The sequence below is a fragment of the Denticeps clupeoides genome, chromosome 2, assembly GCF_900700375.1.
Source record: "Denticeps clupeoides chromosome 2, fDenClu1.1, whole genome shotgun sequence".
Lineage (NCBI taxonomy): Eukaryota > Metazoa > Chordata > Actinopteri > Clupeiformes > Denticipitidae > Denticeps > Denticeps clupeoides.
Window position 1 is genome coordinate 17,501,419 of NC_041708.1, and position 21,238 is coordinate 17,522,656.

Genomic DNA, 21,238 nt, shown 5'->3' on the forward strand with positions numbered 1-21,238 from the left:
ACTTTTACATGCTGATGCACTGAACTGCTTATTATATCTTCAGTAATCAGCCTATGGAGCCCAGCTTATCAACATTCAGTGAATAAAAATGGTGGAATAATCACCATGTACAACCAGAATTCTGGAAGAGTTGAAGTGAAGTGAAACTGAAGTGACTGTCATTGTGAAACACTGCAGCACAGCACACGGTGCACACAACAAAATGTGTCCTCTGCTTTTAACCCACCACCCTTGGTGAGCAGTGGGCAGCCATGACAGGTGCCTGGGGAGAAGTGTTTGGGGATGGTGCTTTCAGTGGTTCCTTGGCAGATCAGGATTCGAACCGGCAACCATCTGATTCGGGGGGCGCTTCCTTAACTGCTAGGGCACCACTGCCCTGAGTTGAGATGTTCTTTACATTTAATAAATACAGGGAGTGCAGAATTATTAGGCAAATGAGTATTTTGTCCACATCATCCTCTTCATGCATGTTGTCTTACTCCAAGCTGTATAGGCTCGAAAGCCTACTACCAATTAAGCATATTAGGTGATGTGCATCTCTGTAATGAGAAGGGGTGTGGTCTAATGACATCAACACCCTATATCAGGTGTGCATAATTATTAGGCAACTTCCTTTCCTTTGGCAAAATGGGTCAAAAGAAGGACTTGACAGGCTCAGAGTCAAAAATAGTGAGATATCTTGCAGAGGGATGCAGCACTCTTAAAATTGCAAAGCTTCTGAAGCGTGATCATCGAACAATCAAGCGTTTCATTCAAAATAGTCAACAGATCGCAAGAAGCGTGTGGAAAAACCAAGGCGCAAAATAACTGCCCATGAACTGAGAAAAGTCAAGCGTGCAGCTGCCAAGATGCCACTTGCCACCAGTTTGGCCATATTTCAGAGCTGCAACATCACTGGAGTGCCCAAAAGCACAAGGTGTGCAATACTCAGAGACATGGCCAAGGTAAGAAAGGCTGAAAGACGACCACCACTGAACAAGACACACAAGCTGAAACGTCAAGACTGGGCCAAGAAATATCTCAAGACTGATTTTTCTAAGGTTTTATGGACTGATGAAATGAGAGTGAGTCTTGATGGGCCAGATGGATGGGCCCGTGGCTGTATTGGTAAAGGGCAGAGAGCTCCAGTCCGACTCAGACGCCAGCAAGGTGGAGGTGGAGTACTGGTTTGGGCTGGTATCATCAAAGATGAGCTTGTGGGGCCTTTTCGGGTTGAGGATGGAGTCAAGCTCAACTCCCAGTCCTACTGCCAGTTTCTGGAAGACACCTTCTTCAAGCAGTGGTACAGGAAGAAGTCTGCATCCTTCAAGAAAAACATGATTTTCATGCAGGACAATGCTCCATCACACGCAAGTACTCCAAGTACTCCACAGCGTGGCTGGCAAGAAAGGGTATAAAAGAAGAAGAAAAACTAATGACATGGCCTCCTTGTTCACCTGATCTGAACCCCATTGAGAAACTTTGGTCCATCATCAAATGTGAGATCTGAACAGTGTCTGGGAGGCTGTGGTTGCTGCTGCACGCAATGTTGATGGTGAACAGATCAAAATACTGAAAGAATCCATGGATGGCAGGCTTTTGAGTGTCCTTGGAAAGAAAGGTGGCTATATTGGTCGCTGATTTGTTTTTGTATGTCAGAAATGTATATTTGTGAATGTGGAGATGTTATATTGGTTTCACTGGTAAAAATAAATAATTGAAATGGGTATATATTTGTTTTTTGTTAAGTTGCCTAATAATTATGCACAGTAATAGTCACCTGCACACACAGATATCCCCCTAAAATACATTCCAAAAACATTCAGCTTTGATATTAATGAGGTTTTTTTTTTTTTTTTTTTTGGGTTCATTGAGAACATGGTGGTTCAATAATAAAATTATTCCTCAAAAATACAACTTGTCTAATAATTCTGCACTCCCTGTAAACAGCAAAAGACTTTCAAATCACATATTATGTCAATCTTTAAAATTTTATAACAGAATTTTCAAAAATGAGCTTACAATATGTTTACAGAACATAGGACATGTCATCTTCTGAGAGTAATCAATGGTCCTCCCAATGACTATAATAGCCATAGGGGTAGAAGTGAAACCCATAATCAACTGGCATGTGCTGCAGAGAAAGTGAGAAAGCGATATGAACCCTCATGCAAACCGGAGTGTTTGAAATATGTCTGTGAAGATTATCAGTCATCCATGTGAATTTGTCTGAAAGTTGAGTCATGGCAACTGGACTTTCTTCTTTAATGTAGAGATGTTTCATTCTGCATCCACAGAACTTTGTTAATCTGACAAAGTTATGTGGGTGCAGAATGAAACGTCTCTACATTAACAAAAGAAAGTCCAGTTGCCATGACTCAAATTTCAGACACATTACGGAACTGGATGAGCTGTCTTACCTCCTTGCACTGGTGTCCATTCAACTGGTCTCTTCTTCCTGGGATCCCCCAGGCTCTCCTTCCTGGGAACACCAGGGGTACAGGCTCCATCCATTTAATGCACTTAGGGTCCCTGCCACTATTGTATATTTTTAAGGCTTTGAGGTCTTTTGCTTATTTTCTAGGCCCCTGATGCCTTGTGGCCTGTGCATGTTCTGACTCTTCCCACAGGACAGAGCCTTCCCAAGGGCCGAACAGGGCCAAACAAAGTCTTACAAATTCGGAAAAAACCTAAGACAAGAGTATGGGGAGGTTGGGACATCCTTGGCTGTTGCAGCTGTCTAAACAAATGCACAATTGTTAGCTTATTCCTTACTAAAGAGAAAATACTTCCACCAAGAATATCGGTGGCCAGCCTAATTAGGGATGGATTGATGACTTGGGACAAATCAATTGTTCTAAATATTGGGGGAATGAGGGATTTAACTATGCTAATTAACATTGTTAATTAAGTAAGCGATGTGCACTGCGCCCATGGGACCATGACTGCTGTACAGAAACTTTCTGCATTTTTAAAAAATCTGGTTATCTTTGACTTTTTTGTTTTTCAACAAGTTTCTGAATTCGGCTCTTAGTTTTTCCATTACACCTGGTAGCAAGAAATTTACAGGCAGAGGATGGCACCAACAGAAGCAAACATTCACCTGGCTGGAATTCCCTGTGTCGGGCCGGCCACTTCTACAGCCACTGCTGTGTTGCCTGGGCCTCCATCTAGCGCACCACGCACATTACCCTCTGAATAGCACCTCCATTTTTCAGTATGTGCTTCATGGGTTCTAGTAGTAGTTTTTACCTGGAGCAAGATGAACAGGAAGTGAGCTTGGACATGAATGGGGCCCCTTGGTCAGTGATGAGGTCCTTGGGTATTCCCACCCTCTCATCAGCTGGCAGAGCTCATAAAACAAAATTACTTAGGAGATGGCTTTCTGGAGGGATTTTGCTTCTGGGTACGGGGTTTTGTAGTCCACAATCACCAGGATGTAACTGTGTTCCTGGACAGAGTTTGGAAGCAGTCCTACAAGCTCAACTGCTACCTCAGGGATGCAAGTTTTTCACACCTGGATTTGGGGATCCTCTGCCATTCCTCCTTGCAGATTGGATGGTAATTGTTGGTGGACAACCATTTTTAGGTCTCTCCAGAGACGCTCAATTGGATTTAAGTCAGGCCTCTGGCTGGGCCTTTTAAGAACAGGCATGGAGTTGTTGTGAAGCCACTCCTTCATTATTTTAGCTGGGTGCTTAGGGAAGATAAAACCAGTCTGAGGTTCTGAGCACTGCGGAGAAGGTTTTCGTCCAGGATATCCATGTACTTGGTCTGCATTCTCCTCCATTGCAACCATTTGACCTGTTCCTGCAGCTGCCACCACCATGCTTCACTGTTGGGACTGTATTGGACAGGTGATGAGCAGTGCCTGGTTTTCTCCACACATACTGCTTAGAATTAAGGCCAAAAAGTATTTCTCACCATCTTAGAGTCCTTCAGGTGTTTTTTTAGCAAACTCGATGTAGGCTTTCAAGTGTCTTGCATTGAGGAGAAGCTTCCATTGGGCCACTCTGTTATAAAGCCCCAACTGGTGGATGGCTACAGTGATGGTTAACTTTCTACAACTTTCTCTCATCTCCCGATTGCATCTCTGGAGCTCAGTCACAGTGGTCTTTGGCTCTTCTCCCACGATAGCTCAGTTGGGCTGGATGGCCAGTTCTAGGAAGGGTTTTGGTCGTTTTGTAAGGCAAGATCGGTGCCTTGTCACAATTCTGTTTCTGAGCTCTTCAGGCAGTTCCCTTGACCTCATGATTCTCATTTGTTCTGTCATACATTGTGAGCTGTAAGGTCTTATATAGACAGGGGTGTGGCTTTCCTAATCAAGTCCAATCAGTATAATGAAACAAAGCTGGAATTGAATGAAGGTCTAGAACCATCTCAAGGATGATCAGAAGAAATGGACAGAACCTGAGTTACATTTACGAGTGTCACAGCAAAGGGTCAAAATACTTAGGATCACGCAATATTTCTGTTTTTCTTTGTTGCTAAATCTGCAAAAATGTCAAGATTTATGTGTTCAATATGGGGTGCTATGTGTACATTAATGAGTAAAAAAAGGAACTTACATGATTTTAGCAAATGGCTGCAATATATCAAAGGGTGAAATTTAAGGGTGGTCTGAATACTTTCCATACCCACTACACTTTTTCTATAGCTAATCATGTTACAGACCTGGTATCAATTAGTTTAATTATTTGCCAGATGTTCTCCCAGTTGAATCCTTTTAAGCTTTATTGCTGTTTCAGCCATTAGCTGCTCCCATGCTAACTATTTTGGAAGCAGGCATCAAATTTAAAATGAGCTCATTTAGTGGATAAAGGTGAACATTTGTCTAAGTTGTTCTACCTAAAACCATGGCTGGAGAAATGGTGGAGAAATAAATGGGATGCTATGAAAGCCTTCCCTGGTACATTTAGTGAGAGCTCTAAAATGGTTATAAAGTCATAATTTGAAGAGGAGAAATTATAATTTGTAGAAATGATCATTACACAGGTAATGACCGGTGGGATGTTGCACATATACACCAGAATGTTACACATATTTTATTATTTCATATTTTATTTTCCATACATTCTAATAAAAACAATATATAACAGTGGGGGGGTGGTTGCTCTGTGTTAGTTCTTGCTGTGATAAGGCCACATACGTAGATATCTGTGTTCAAATGGGAAGAAACAAATCTGGCAATATGATGCCCCTCCCAAACCCACTGTATAATTGAAAATAATAAATACAAATAGAAAATAATAATTACAAATAAATACCACGCAGGTATTCATGAGGCCTTATAGAAACCTGCTTAACTGCACATCAGCCAGTCATCTGCCACAAAGCAAGGTTTTTAGGTGCTACTCCTACAAAAAATGAAGCCTTATTTGATTTGATTGAGTTAGAAGCCTTAAACTTGGGAAATTACTACATTTTAAAATAATAAACTCATTGAAAGTGTGAAGCTACATTATGTTGCTTTACGTGAATTTCTGGTCTATCAGAAGACACATTAAAAAGAATAGATGTTTCTGAACACTTTATTATAAAAAAAAGACGAAAAACAATGTTCAAAGTTTACAAAATCCCACTCACTCGCTATAATTGACCAGCATTTCATCTACACAATCTTGGAGACAAATTCATTGATAACTATTAATAGCACACCCTAAAAAACATCTACAGTCAATACTGGGCAAATAACACACATAAATCTCCATAAAGGAGCATACGCAGTGCATCTTGGGAACCGGTGCTGAAAACCCATAGTTCCTGCTATAAATTCACACCTTGGCTTTCTGCTCTTCCTCCAACTTCCTTTTCTCTTCTGTTGTTCCATTTTCTCCTGTTCTCCAGCTTCCCTGACTGAAGCCATAAAAGATCATCATGAATCTGGAATCATTATTATTGTGAATAATGCAATCCTTGGCTGGAATTATTCATTACTAACCTGGATTTCGTCCAGTATATCCAGTAGATCACAGCCAGAGTTAAAGCACACAGAATGAGACCAACAACAGCTCCAACAGCTTGTCTCTGGGCATTAGAATGTTCCCTTGGACCTGAAAACAGCAGTGCAGACAGGCATGAATGTGGACTGTGACTGCAAATATTCACCAACTATTTTATAATGATGCTTGCTGAAATAAACCTGTATAGAGCACATGGATTGTAGGATGAAAACTTTATGGTAAGCAGCAACTCACCTTGGTTTGTCATACCATCAGCACCGTCGATCAGCACTGAAATAAAATGTAAAAAACAATGAACTTCACCTGGAATAAATAGCCAGATGTCCCTGTTGCATTTCTTTTGAAAATACCTGAGGACACATCGATACTCCGTGCTTCCTGCCCTAGATGGTTTTTTACAAAGCATGTAACTGTTAGGTTCTCTTTCGGGATGAGGGTCAGTGTCTGAGTGACCCGTCCGTCTGCATGCGTAATCTCCTCCACCTGACAGAGCAGAATAGGGGTGAGACCAAAACATTACAGTATATTACAGTATACTGTAATACTGGCTAAGTTCATTTACAGCAGTCACTATGTATACCAACTATTTAAAATAAACTAGAAATTGAATTGAAAAAAAAAAATGCATTCTTGGATCTTGCATCTAAGCACCTAAAGCACACTAAATGTATATAAAATACAGTGTATTCCTGTATTAGTTAGATGACTTTTTGATGACTGTAGTGCCAAGCAGAATAAAGAGAATAAAGAGAAACTTCTGCTTCTCCAAAAAAATATCCAAAAATGGGTCTCCGGGTCTCTAAACGTCTCCTGGTCTCTAAGCCACCACTGTAATGTTTTGCATTTTGCATTGCTTTAACAGTGCTGTTCTCTTAATTTGGTTGCTGTTTGCTAAAGAATTAGGCATTGCAATTTTTTTCCTCCCCTGTTTCTCCTATAATCATGCAGCAAGAATACCAACACTGTCTTCAAGAAAGGGCAGAGACAGTTTTTCCTTCTGAGACGGCTCAGGTCTTTCAACGTGTTTAGGAAACTGCTGACCATGTTCTATCCCTCTGTAGTATAGAGGGTTGTGTCCTTTGCCGCTCTGTGCTGGGGCAGTGTGGTGAAGAACTATTGTCCTGTTCTTCTTTTTAAAAACTGTACTGTATATTGTTATTTCCTCTTATTGCATGTTGTTAGGACAAAATAATTTCCTTCAGGATGAATAAAGATTATTCTTATCTTTAAATGGCTTTACCTTTGTTCCATTGACACTCCACTGAATGCTGGGTTTGGGGGAGCCCTCCACCTCACAGCTCAGGTTCTTGTGTTTGCCACCTATCTCCTGGTTTTCATCTACACTCCGGATCACTGGAGGACCTAATGAAACAAACCAAAGTCTTTCTATCTAGCATGGAAGTCAGCTGGTTAAGGGGCATCCCATTAAGTCACAGCGACTGATATTTTAACAGGATGGATTTCAGGAGTACTAAAGGTTTAATTAAACTTGGGATTATTTCCTTACGGAATTTCATAAGTGAACATAAACTGCACTCCATGTTGCTGATTGGCTGGAAGGGTTAACAATGCTCACAAAGAAGGGACAAAGCATAAGAAAAAAGCTTGGAGTCAGAAGGTTCACTGGGAAATGTGGTGGGCAGCAACAGAACAAAGATGTGCATTAAAATGCCATACACCAGTGTGCATAATTTCACATATTTCTGCATGAAACAAAATTGCTGAGTTTCAGATGGGGATTACATTTGTTTACAGGCATTCACCAAACACACATCTACAGAGTAGTCACTTTCTTCACTATCAGCAGCAATGTAGTCACAAATACCTTGAACATCCAGAATAAAAGAGCTTCTCCTAATAAGTCCTTCAATGGCAACTTCACACTCATACAGGCCAGAGTCCGAGAACTTCAACTGATCAAACTGGGGCTCAGCTGTGAGTCTGGCTTTGTTCTGAGGAAGAAACAATCACAGGAACTCTAGTGACAGAGGATCTGGGATGTTCCAGTCCCACATTCTTCACTCAAACAGTAAGAAATAATTGATTAAAAAGTAGAAAACCCATTGATTCAACCTCTTTTACTGAAGAATGGCTTTCAAATCAAAAGTATAAAAAAAAAAAAAAGAACTGTCTTTGGGCATTATGTTTCCCCAGAAAAGCAGTTTGATTGAAATTGGTCTTGAACACGTTCAATGATGCAAATTTGGCTAAATTAACCTAATAATTAATTATATCAATGAAATAAAAGTACAGTAACAAACACATTTTGAAAAATGTAAGAAGTAGACTGTAGGCATATTGTAGGCAAGTATGCACATGTTTGCGGTGAAAGTAAAGAGAATGTCAGGGCCGGTGAGGCATATATGAGGAGGCAAACAGAAATGTGAAGAGGACACATGGTGGTGACAGAGGAGAGATATGTGTGGGGGGGTGGTTGCTCTGGATTAATGCTGAACAATATATCAAAATCGAACCAAAATTGATCTGAATAAACGTGTTTTTACAAACCGCAACAATGCGATTTTGCAAGCCCAGGCAGTTAATGTCAGGGTTGCTGCGGGAAGACGCACGCGCAGACATGCTGGGTTGGCTGGAGACAGACGGTGAACAAGAGACTGGAGCACTGGGGATGCAGGCAGAAGAGAGGCAGCTGCAGTGACGGCTTCCATTCTTTGATTCTATTGGTCAACACTGCCACAGGTCAACAGACCCGCCCGTCCATGCTGGGGATATGAAGCTGACGGAGGTGTTGGATGGGGTGGGGCTGAGGGTTTGTGGGACTTGCAGTCCCCGCCCTCCGGGGGGTGTTTTGAATCATCAACGGCAGAGGCCAGTGCTGATTAGGGGAGGCCAAAACTGATAGGGTGGTTTGTTTGGGTTATCCATGTGGAAAAGCTGCGAATTTCCAGCTTAGTGTCCACACTGGTCTCCAGCCAACCATCTGTGCAGAGCTGTGACTTTCTGTGGTCTGCGGTTGATTGTCACAGTGTGAGCGCCAACCGCTCTGCCACTCCTTTATTCATCCCAGCAAGCCCAGTGGGGTTTTGAGGGGCTGTCACCCTTTTCTTCAATCTTTGATAAACCAGGACAATGCCTAATCCCATCAGCACAAGATCTGTTATCATGGTTCTGAATAGGTAGATGTCCTCGATGTCCTCCACGAAAAGAGCTGCAAGGCACTGTTCCAGAAGGACACCTTGATTTCTATTCAAAAAGATGGTGTCAATCGCGCTAAGAGACCAGTTGATCATGATTCAATGATTTCCTTACATCAGAGAGCAGGGATGGGAGAGTCTCTCAAGGGACAATAGACGAGACAAAGTCGAAAGCAGGAAAACAGGGAAGAGAATGTACATGAAAACTAGTACTAAAAAGACTTTTTCTTGCTTTTTTGTACCTTAGTCCAGGACACAGTGGGCTCTCCAGAGGCATTGGTCTGGAGTAGGACAGCCAGGCTCGACCCTGTGGTGCGATCAACCCTCCCTGAGGGATTCAGGCTAATGTCCAGGTCTGAAAGGTAAAAACCAGTAGTCTTTTTGTCAGTCATTTGGGTGACAGCGACTGTGTGCTTTTTAAAATGACTGACAGTATCTCACAAAGAACTTCAAGGGTCTGGGAGTCCAGCAAGCTGCTGTTGTCTGCTGGAGAGCAGTGGTACTCTCCTGAGTGAGAACGCTTCACCATGGTCAGGGTGTAGCTGTCCTCCACCATGACTTCCTGGTTCTAAACACACACACACACACACACACACAGTGTTAACTAGCGTAGAACCAATGAACCCTCTGTGATTAGTTCTTGCGAGACTCCACTTACTTTGAGGTGGATGATGTATCTGGAAGGTGGAGGGTTTCCATCAGCACTGCACCTCAGGGTCACATTGTCTCCCTCTTTTAAAGGGCCTGATGGTGTCACATGCAGCGTCACCTTTTGAGGGGGGTCTGAGAGGAGAAGAGAAGTTGACCTCACAGACACAATAATCGAATCTTAGATTCCCCTTTAATGCTGTATAAAAAATCATATAATAAGAACTAATACAGAATATGTTATAAATCTAGATTTTTGGTAGTTTTCCCTGAGGGATAAACCGATCTAATATTCAGATTCAGAATAAAAAACATTTTCTCGTATTCCAAAATCCAACATTTACTGGTCAGGAATGATGTGACATCATTCCACTTAGCTGGATGGTTACAACATCATATGACTATCTGCTTGCATCAGCCCTCATAGGGTTCAAAAACTTATTTCACTCAATGAAATGCAAATCAGTTTCTATCTTTTATTTAAAGTTATTTTTTCAATCTGTTACTGTTAAAATAAACCTACCATTAAAATGATACTGTTCTGAGACTTTTCATTTCTTTGTCATTCGACAAACTTACAAAATCAGCGAGGGGTCAAATAATTATTTCCTCTACTGTATTTCAAGAAGCATCACCAATGTAACATTTGGTGTTAAATGGGGTTGCTGTTACTTGTTAGTTTTGCCAAGTGTCTTTGGTCACCCAAAGAATGGGGAAAACTTTGTGACCCATATACTTATATTTTGACTGTTGATATTACACTAAAGCTTATGTATTCAGAAATGCACAAAAAACAATCCACATTTTCTGGGAATAAAGCTAGCTCTTTCTCCCTGAGCAGAAGGACTCACAGGTAATGAGGAAGCTGACAGGAGCAGATGTCAGATTGGAGGCCCTGCAGGTGAAATTAGCATCCACATCCCTCTTGCTGGCAGAATACCGAAGAATAGATGAAGTTGAGGAGAGGCCTGTCTCGTGGTGCTTATTTACAGACGTGATGATGATGACCTCTGCAACACACATGCACAAGATGTGAGTGAGGCATGTGAGGCTTCCACAGTTTCCAGTTAACACACTTCACTGACAAAACAAACCTTTCCCATCAGCAACCAGGACCTGGTCGTTTTTATACCATGTGATGTTGGCAGCAGGATTGGCTTCTTTGGCACTACATTCCCCAACCTAGACAAAGACACCACAAATAAGAGAATGTTGACACCATGAGCTGTAGCATGATGATCACACACTACTTAGAGAAGAGGGTTGGTCACAATAATCAGAATTTACCTGAGTCAGTTTGCCTGTGTCCAGCCGAGTGGGCCAATAAAGGATTTCCACTACAGAAGGTGGCTCTGGAGTAGACAGAATCTGTGTTTAGGTCTGGTGCTCTGAGCTGAAAGTATAGCTCTGCCACTGTATCCCTACTTACTGAGGACTTGTACATGAACCGGGTACTCAAATATATCATCTGCAGAGGCCCTCATGCAGGTGAATTTCCTCTGGTCACCCAGAGCCGCAGAAGAGATCAGAAGGCTGAAGTCCGGAGCAATGCTCACACGACCCTGGTACTCATCTGTAGCCATAACAGTGATGTTTGAATCCTTAATTTTTACCAAGTCTCCAGTGTTTCCTCCACTTTTGTCCTGGCAGATGAGACAAGAATGTGTTGCAAGAATATCCGTATTTTGGGTAACCACCATAATATTATCCCATATAATCTCCCCAGGAACTGGACACCATTTAATTATAAAATTTTGCCTCTTAATACACCTTACACTGACTCTTAACAGTATAAATGTTGTATGTTTTTGGACAAGAGCATAGGTTTGAGGCTGTCTTAACTGTGAACTGTGAGACTGCACAGCTATTACAGCACAGAAAGTGCTTCTGTCTTTTTTCTATAAAACACTAATTGAGGATAAAACTTTTTATTCCAGATGATGTTTTTATTTAGTCCAACTTTTCCTTATAGGCTAAAACAAATATAGCTAATAATTGTACTAGATTTCAATAGTATTGTGATGGCTTTCTTCAGTTAGTATGACTTGTTGGGGCAGTGGTGGCCTAGTGGTTAAGGAAGTGGTCCCATAATCAGAAGGTTGCCGGTTTGAATGTGCAGACAGATCTATTCAATTATTATTCTCTCCCTCATTTAACTTTAAAATATCAATGACTGTTCTATGTTTTATTAATATTTTAAGCTTCGGGAATTTAAAAGTGTGTAATCTCAATGAGGCTTGAACTGAAATTAAATCAACATTTTTATCATAAATGTCCCCAGTTAATTTCCCCAAATTGTACACAAACCACCCAATTCTTAGTCCGAGCAGCACATCTATTATCAGAAGGCAAAGATTAGGTGTGTTTGAAAACTTCCTTACATATTTCCACTTGGTGAAGATGAGGTTTGCTGGTTTTGGAGCTCCTCTGTTGCATGGGATCTTGATGATATCTCCATAATGAGCAACCAGTGTTTCCAAAGCCCATGCTGAAATTAAGAACCTTTATAAATCAGTAATGTATGTTTTACTGTTGTTTTAGCAAATGCTAGCTAGCAAATGCAGTGGTGGCCTAGCGGCTAAGGAAGCAGCCCTGAGCAAAGCACCATCCCCACACACTGCTCCCCGGTTGCCTTTCATTGCTGACCACTGCTCACACAACAGCAAGTCAAGGGTGATCTGATCAGTGTGTTCAACACATTTTGTTGTGATCTCATCAGCATATAAGTCTATACAGAGAGTGCAGAATTATTAGGAAATTGGAATTTTTGAGGAATAATTTTATTATTGAACAACAACCATGTTCTCAATGAACCCAAAAAACTCATTAATATCAAAGCTGAATGTTTTTGGAAGTAGTTTTTAGTGTTTTTATTTTTAGCTATTTTAGGGGGATATCTGTGTGTGCAGGTGACTATTACTGTGCATAATTATTAGGCAACTTAACAAAAAACAAATATATACCCATTTCAATTATTTCTTTTTACCAGTGAAACCAATAACATCTCCACATTCACAAATGTACATTTCTGACATTCAAAAACAAAACAAAAACAAATCAGCGACCAATATAGCCACCTTTCTTTGCAAGGACACTCAAAAGCCTGCCATCCATGGATTCTGTCGGTGTTTTGATCTGTTCACCATCAACATTGCGTGCAGCAGCAACCACAGCCTCCCAGACACTGTTCAGAGAGGTGTACTGTTTTCCCTCCTTGTAAATCTCACATTTGATGATGGACCACAGTTCTCAATGGGGTTCAGATCAGGTGAACAAGGCTGCTAGTTGTTTTGCAGCCTACCTGCATGTTCCAACTATGTTCCTTTAAACTGTTGTAAAATTGTGTTTATTTATTTGTTTTACAATCATTGATTTTGTTTGTTTTAGATATTTGCTTAAACATTGGTGTTGGCTAAGATATAGATAATTATTTTACATTTAAATAACAAATTGTTGTTATTTCTGTTCTCAATTTCTTTTTTTTTTTAATTTAACAAACACAATAAAAATTACCGACATTAGTATCATTAAATTACCAAATCGATAAGTAGTAGTAACACTGTTAAAGCCTTAACGATTTATTTTTCAAGGGAGGAGACAAAGTGGTATCGATAGACTGACAAGTGGTTAGAGATGCAAAGTGGGTCATTTATGAGGTTCGTAGTAGGAGAGGAATAATCGATTAATATGAAAAATTGTTAATAATCCATAACCAATTGTTATTTGTTAAATAGAGAAAGAAGAAAAAAGTGCTGGTGTTTGACTTATGGAAGATTAAAATCCCCGAAGAGGATTAGAAATGTATCAATGAGGGATGCACTGAGGAGAGAGTATCAGCAAAGAGTCAAAGGTGTCCAGGAGGACAATAGACAACAATTATCTGTAGATGCAAAAGACCCAAGGGTGTGAAGCAACAGGCTCTGGACCGCATGACCAACACCCCACCTCTCCCCCTTTAAATTAAAAGCTGCGGGAGCAGGACAGTTGTGGGAATTTATCCAGGAATTGGTTAATGCCTGAAAATCCAGGGAAAGTAAAGATGGAAATCTGCGCCAACCAGTTCCACTTGCTGGGGATAAAGACAACATAGAGGAGTAGATGAGGTTGCTATAGTTAACTATAGTTACCCTGCTTCTGTGATTAAAAAAGCACATCTGTATTCAATCCATAGTGAATGTGATGCAGATTTACCATTTTACATGACTGTCGTGTTAAAGACTAAATATGTTCACGGTGAAAAATGACCATCTGTTTTGATCATCTGTCTATTTTGCTTGAGAAGATCTGAAGACCACAGAGTCACAGGTTCAAATCCCACTTACTGCCACTGTGTCCTGAGCAAGACACTGAACTGTGAGTGTCTCCATGGGGACTGTCCATGTATCTACGACCTGTAAGTTGCTGCGGATAAGGGCATCTGATAAATGGCATTAGCATATGACCATTAGCAGAAGGGCCAAAAAAAAAACTCATTGGGAGTAACCATACCATAAAAAGGTAACCATACCATAAAAAGTAGGGCAGCTGTACCAAACAAAGGGTCTCGAGATTAAACAAGCACATTTTCAAACCATCTGCCACTTTTCAAACTGTGCTTGTACCAAACTGAGACCGTCATACACTTTATTTACGGTGGCCGGATGCAATCAGACCAAATGTGTGAAGTGTAGGATGTGAAAGCGAAGTGAAAGTGATTACACCACAGCACCCAGTGAAATGTGTCTTCTGCTTTTAATTTAACAACCTTGGTGAGCAGTGGGTAGCCATGACAGGAACCCGGGGAGCAGTGTGTGGGTACGGTACCTTGCTCAGGGGAACCATGGCGGGTCGTTATTTGATATGGCAACCTTACGAATACAGGTCTGTTTCCTTACCCGCTAGGCCAACCACTGCCCCTTTCAACTAGCAAAAATACGTCTAAATTGTATTTATACTTTGTATTCAATGTTACTGTTACTGTTTTTGTATTTAATGTTACTTGTATGGGTCAGAGAGTAACGTAATTTCAATTCTCTGCATGTCCTGTACATGTGGCAGAATTGACAATAAAGCTGACTTGACTTGACTAATGACTTAATTCTGGCAGCCGGTTAAGAACAGATTTCACTTGCTGGCACGTAAAAATATCCAAATTATCATTGAATGAAAAAGTGGGATTCAGGACGCAGGAGCAGCTCAGCTCATGGGGAGGGTGGAGTGGCTACTGATGCGCATGTAAAAAAAGGCAGGCGGGGGTCTCACTGCATAACAAAGGAGCAGTGGTGGGCCAGGCTGTGCATTACAATACAGGTCGCCTGCTGCTACTTCATTCTGAATTCTATTCGGTGTGAACACTGATTAAGATGATGTCATTCGTTTCTTGGTAGCGGAGTGAGAGAGAGAGAGTCCGTTTCCAACTGTTCAAAATTGAAGGTACAAATGAACTGTTTCTTGTTGTATTATAGGGTGGTAGTGAACCAGAAGACCCAGGTTACTACCATTGTGTCCCTGAGCAAGACACTTAACCCTAAGTTGCTCCAGGGAGACTGTCCCTGTAACTACTGATTGTAAGTCGCTCTGTATAAGGGCGTCTGATAAATGCTGTAAATGCAACAAAGGCTGCTGGTATTTTTACGAATTAATTGTAATAAATCAGTTACAACTGCATGCCCCTGCAAGTACAGTACAGGGAAAGAGTAAACGGAGTAGAAGTACAGTAAAAGTAGAGATTTAGCAGTGCAGAAGTAAGCAGTAAATAGTGACGGTCACCATACCTGGGCGCAGCAGCAGGGACACCAGGAGCCCCACGCAGGACACGGCGGCGCGCATCGTCCCGCCTCTCGCTCACTCCCGACTGAGGGGAGGTGCGGCGCGCTCCCTTCCTCACCTGCGGCGGCGGGAGCGCGCTGGCCCCGCCCCCGTCGCGGGGGCGCGCACTATGAAAACGGTCCTTTACTACAGAAACGCTGTGCCGTATTGCATCGGATGAAACGTTGCTGTACTGGCGGCCGTAGTTCTACATGATCATTTTTTGTAGGTTACTTCTGCCCGTACACTGGAATTTAAAAAAGAGGACAAAGAGCTTTTACATCTTCAGCCCGGTTCAAGTACTAAGCAACAGGCTGGTGATGGCAGGCGTCCACTTGGGCGTCTCCCTTTCACTTCTAATGGAAATGGAGCTGACTCGCTGTAGTGTGAGGAGTTTTTTTTGCATTTACGTACTTTCCAGGGTGGCTATTCCAAACGACGAAGGTACCGTTTTTTTAAAAGTTGGGCTTCTTTGGAGAGTTTACCATTGATAAACAGGCTAAAGCTGACTTTAATGTATATTTAAATTCGTGAAAGTGTGGGACGAGTGTGGGATGCTTAGACGTGGCTCCATATTGCTGCTGTTGCAAAGAAGTCCTGTAACTCCAGCAAATATAACGCACGAGTTTCCACGTTTAAAGTGGTGTCTGATAATGGTCATCTACAGAATCTACTGGCTGGTGCAAACAATATGCAACAAGAGAAATAAATATAGATAGCAATATATCGCGATATTTTACGTGGTGATATTGTATTGTAAACAGGGACATCAAATATCGATATTTTTGTACACAAATTTAGTCCACCGGGTGGTGCTGTTGAGCGTTTTCCTTAGTGAGGTAAGCAGAGATGAGACCTCCACTCCTGTAGATGGCGCTGTACAGCTGGGTACTTTGAATAACTGCCTGACAATTGCAAAACATGATAGACCGATAACAGCATCTTGTATTTCAGGTCTGTTTTTACATTTTCAATGAACTGAAGAATATGTAAAGTATCACAATATATTGTGATATAATCATAGCATGACAATTGTATCGTGACACGTATTGTATCGTGAGAGCTTTGGCAATACACACCCCTAAGAGAGACATTATCACAACATATAAATCATCCACTAGAAAACCCATGTAAACTGCTTTTAATGTACTGATGTTGTATAAGTTCAGCAAATTAATGCAATCCACAAAACACACACATACATACATTATGGACATTCTCAAATTACAGTTGATGTCAACTTCCTTCCAAAAGAAATATCATTTCATGAGAGTGGCAGCATATGCTGTGGCCTGGTTTCCAGTGGCAGTCATTTAATTCATTTCATTAAAGCTCTAGATTACATATACATACTAATGCATCTCAAAATGTTGAATGTTGTAGGAAAAAACCTTTAAAAACGTACATTGTAAAAACATCTTTTCACTGTTTATTTAAAGAGCTTATTTCTTAAAAAAGCATTAGTTAATTGGTCATTATTTAATATAACTTAATTGGTCATTGTATATTACAGGAATAAATTGCTGGTTTGGAATGTTTGGAAATAACAACTGAAGCATATCTTTTGACACACCTGAACAGAACAGAATAGAATAGAATAAAGCACTTTAGTAAAAACTGAGCGTCTTTACATGATGCAGACTAAGGCCACGGTACACAGAGTAGTTCAGAAAGGATGAAACCAACAAACCCTCATCTGCCTCTCCATCAATGCTGCTGATTCATTCATTATTATTGATCCTGTCTGATGCTTTGACGACAGATCATTTGAAGAATTAATTCTGATTTAAACTGATGAATGTTATATGACACCTGTTTCACTTGCAAGGGAAATGTGTGAGATCACAGATAATAAATACTATGATTAGTGACAGAACACTAGAGACCATGTTAAACATTTTCCATTTCAACCATCATATCTGGTCAGTCTAAGTAATAATTGGACACAATCACTTCCAAAAAGATCAGGTTTTTGTCCAGAAACTCTGCCAATTATTAAACCCTTGCAAATAATTTGCTATACCATGGGGTATACAAAGCCCATTGTATGCATTATGTTTTGGGCTAAATAAGGAATTACTGTTGTTGTTGTTGCTCAGCCAGATCTGTATAACTGTGATCATGTTCAATCCTGCTCCTGATATACAAATAGTCATGTATTCTCTTTTACATTGGGTTTAATTTCAAATACTATTAATTATGTCCAAAAGTGTGCCAATCTTCATAGTTCCTGTTTATATTCAAAAGATTCTAAAAAGCAAAATGCAGTTTTCAGTTCAGTGCAATTTCTTGGGTTTGTCAGGGCAGAAAAATTCACATTGGCAGAATGTAGAAAACTATTTCATTTCCTAACGATGAACTTTGCCTCACTTACCACTGGAGTGCTTGCCTTATTCTTGAATCCCTTTCATAATGCTCTCACACACATTCGTTTGAAAACCATCATTCTCTGAACACATTAATCAGCTTTTCCATTTTGAAGGCAGGCTTCGTCCCCTCTGTGGCGGCAGGACATCCAGTGCTTATACTTTGCTCGACTTTTCCGGATGGCAAACCGGCCAATGTCCACCATGAAAACCCAGGAGAGCAGGTACATAGCCACACCCCCACACTTTATAACAAACTTAGGCCGTGGAGAAATCAGCTCACAGTACAGCATGTTGCCCCCAACAACGATCCGCATGGTGACAAAGAGCAGCACGAAGAGGACGTCCACCAGGTCCCCAAGGCGGCTGTCGTAGCGGCCAGTCTGCCGCAGGAACCAGCGCGCCTGCAGCAGGGGGTTGGTGACCTCGCTGCCAAAAAGCACCGCGCAGGACTCAATGCCGGATTCCTCCAGGCTCAGGGTCAGCAGGATTCCCAGCATGCTCACCGTGTGGTGGGCCAGCATGACCAGCCCCTCGGTGCGGAAGTACACGCACCACGCCATGTCGAACAGGAAGTAGCCCAAGCTGATGACCAAGGCGGTGATCTGGAGCGGGGTGTTCCTTGTACCTAAAAAAAGATAACAAATCAGAACATAATGAGAAATGGGGATAAAATAATTTTTATTTTCTGCATGACATTTTCTTTCATTCAGTAACAAAATAAAACCATTTTCTGTAGATACTTGAAGACAATTTTGAAGACTTTTCTACAATATCAGATGAATCCGCCCTCATCCAGATACTTGTTCAGTCTCTAGTAGTCTCACGACTGGATTACTGTGACTCCTTTCTAGCTGGCCTACCTCTGAATGCCATCCGGCCTCTACAACTAATACAGAATGCAGCAGCATGACCTTCCCAAATTCTCCCACACCACCCCTCTGCTATGTTCCCTCCACTGGCTCCCAGTAGCTGCATGCATAAGGCTCAAAATACTGATTCTGGCCTACAAAGCCAAACATGGAGTAGCACCATCCTACCTCACAGCTCTTATTACACCTCACACTGCACCTCGTATTCTCCGAGCCTCCAGTACTGCTCGCCTGGTCCCTCCACCTCTGAAGGCATGAGGAAGACGCTCATCTAGACCTTTCTCTGTGTTGACATCTAGGTGGTGGAATGAATCTCCCCTCAAGGTCAGAACAGCACGGTCGCTGAGTATTTTCAAACGGCATCTTAAGACCTTCCTCTTTAGAAAATATTTAGACTAACTCTCATAGTCTGACTTATGCAAGAAAAACGACAACCGAGTGAATGAAATGATTGTATTCATGGTTGGAGGCCTAATGGACCAGAACTGATTACTTCATTGATGGTAACATGAAAGCACGTTGTACGTCACTGTGGAAAAGGGCGTCTGCCAAATACCATAAATGTAAGATGACTTTGTTAAGATCAGCCTTAATTCTTTCGGGGTAGCAGATCAGGAATAAATGAGTTATCTTACCTGGGTGTGTAAATGGCCAGGGACCATCTACATATCCAATGTAGGCAGTGATGCAGACGGCTAGAATTCCATGGAACAGGGTAACCAGACGACAGTTCCACTCGTAGCCATGGGAACTGTTGGCGTGGCAGAGGAGTGCGTACAGACTTACCCAGCCGGCGAGGCAGATGCCAGTGGAAACCGCCAGCAACATTGCTCTGCTACGTCCAGACGAAAAAAAAAGAAGAAGGAGGAATGAGAAGTTAACAAGGCCCTGTGTGCTCCGCTCCTACGCAACTGCAGACTGCAATGTCGGGACCAGCCTGGGCGTAGCTGAAGGACACGGTGGATTGGGAAATGGGTGGAGTGTCAAAACCAGTTCAAAAGTAACTGGGTCATATATAAAATTTATATATGTTTCACAGTGTTGTCATGGATCTCGGACCTGTGTTACAATTCTGGAACACGACTGGTAAACAGTTTCCATTGTCTCCATTTGCCAAATGCCACTTACTAGTAAATATGTGTTTTTTTTATATTTTATTAAAATGGTCCACTGTTCATGTCCATAAGGTCACGTGGTTCAGTCACAGATCTGACCTGATACCATAGATCTGGTATCCTGCGTGCACTTGGAAGCTGCCGGGATGGGATCGTTCGGGAAGAACAAACATGTTCCGATCGTCCCGATCCCTTTAAACTGGCCTTCACTGTAAAGTGCTGGGCGTGGCGAGGAGGGCCAGCAGCAGGGATGAAGGGCAACAGACGGAGGCTGATGGATGTCGGGACAGGGGGAAAAGTGATGTCTGACCTGGGCGTAGGGAGCTAGAGTGGCGAGAGTGTCAGCGCATTCTCGTTTTTTTTTTTTTTAAAAAAACCATCCGGGTATCGCCACAGTCGACCATAACAATAAAACACGTTTTTTTTTTTTACTCACCACAGGCTTACGTCTGTGGAGCCAATATTCGTTGCCCCGGATCCCCGCAGTCCTTCATCATTTTATTAGAGCCCTCCGCGCCGGATACACACACGTCTCCAGACTGCTCGCACTTTACTCCACAGACAGGGTACGCCAAGGTGCAGATGCCTCTTCGTCTCCAAGACAGCGACTGTAAGGGGGAAATGTTTTTGAGTGCTGCCACTTAGCGGCAGGTTGAGCGCACTGCACGTCTTACAGGAGACTCACTACAGGATAAATCTGTCAAAGGAGCTCACCGCAACTCTCTCACATGTTAATTCTCACACAATGCATTCCGTTGCAATAATGATATTAGCAATTTTTACTTGAATAGACTTGAGAGTATAACAGCATTAGTATACCAATTTACATCCAATGGCATGCAACCAAAGGCACTTTCTCACGTTTTTTTCAGAACTGATTAATTTTTTAAGACCACAAAAGCTGTGTTCATTTCAACATTTCCTCTGGGTGCTCCTGATCTGCACTTTAAAAATGTTATTAAAATGAATGAAAAAGTGACAGACAGAAGATGCATCATCCTTCACTTTCTGTCTGCATCTTTAAACAGGGAGTGTTAGGATGGAATTTGCATCCATGTCATAAGCCTAACAAACACAAATATAAAAAAACGGAAAAAAAAAAAAAAACTGCAGTTTTAATTGTGGACTGTTACTGTATATGGTTAGTACTGGATGTGCATGTTGTCCATTCAACATAGTGCATCTGGAAAACATTAACAGCGCATCACTTTTTCCACGTTACTGTCTTATTCCAAAATTGATTCAATTTATTTTTCTCAGAATTCTACACACAACACCCCATAATGTCAACATGAAAAATGTTTACATGACAAATTGGCAAATTTATTTAGTATTACACAAGTAGTCACAGCC

General features: G+C 41.6%; 2 protein-coding genes across 3 annotated transcripts; both read right to left on the reverse strand.

The window, feature by feature from the left end:
* Window positions 1–5,496: 5,496 nt before the first annotated feature.
* Window positions 5,497–15,564, reverse strand: LOC114775775 (CD166 antigen homolog). Its single transcript, XM_028966594.1, has 15 exons — window positions 15,499–15,564; window positions 12,127–12,233; window positions 11,175–11,388; window positions 11,033–11,097; window positions 10,840–10,927; window positions 10,597–10,755; window positions 9,756–9,880; window positions 9,539–9,665; window positions 9,340–9,452; window positions 7,768–7,894; window positions 7,183–7,304; window positions 6,293–6,425; window positions 6,177–6,212; window positions 5,921–6,032; window positions 5,497–5,835 (listed from the first exon to the last, which is right to left on the reverse strand). Exons 1-15 carry the CDS (start codon window positions 15,551–15,553, stop codon window positions 5,754–5,756), a joined length of 1,665 nt encoding a protein of 554 aa, XP_028822427.1. The 5' UTR covers window positions 15,554–15,564; the 3' UTR covers window positions 5,497–5,753.
* A 1,094-nt stretch (window positions 15,565–16,658) lies between these two features.
* On the reverse strand, window positions 16,659–20,496 carry tlcd5a (TLC domain containing 5a). 2 transcript variants are annotated; one of them, XM_028966596.1, is made up of 3 exons: window positions 20,322–20,496; window positions 19,406–19,602; window positions 16,659–18,526 (listed from the first exon to the last, which is right to left on the reverse strand). In XM_028966596.1, the coding sequence occupies exons 2-3, from the start codon at window positions 19,596–19,598 to the stop codon at window positions 17,991–17,993; spliced, it is 729 nt and encodes a 242-aa protein (XP_028822429.1). In that variant the 5' UTR covers window positions 19,599–19,602; window positions 20,322–20,496; the 3' UTR covers window positions 16,659–17,990. The 2 variants fall into 2 exon arrangements, with proteins under 2 accessions (XP_028822429.1, XP_028822428.1); XM_028966595.1 differs by having other exon boundaries at window positions 19,406–19,605.
* Window positions 20,497–21,238: the final 742 nt, after the last annotated feature.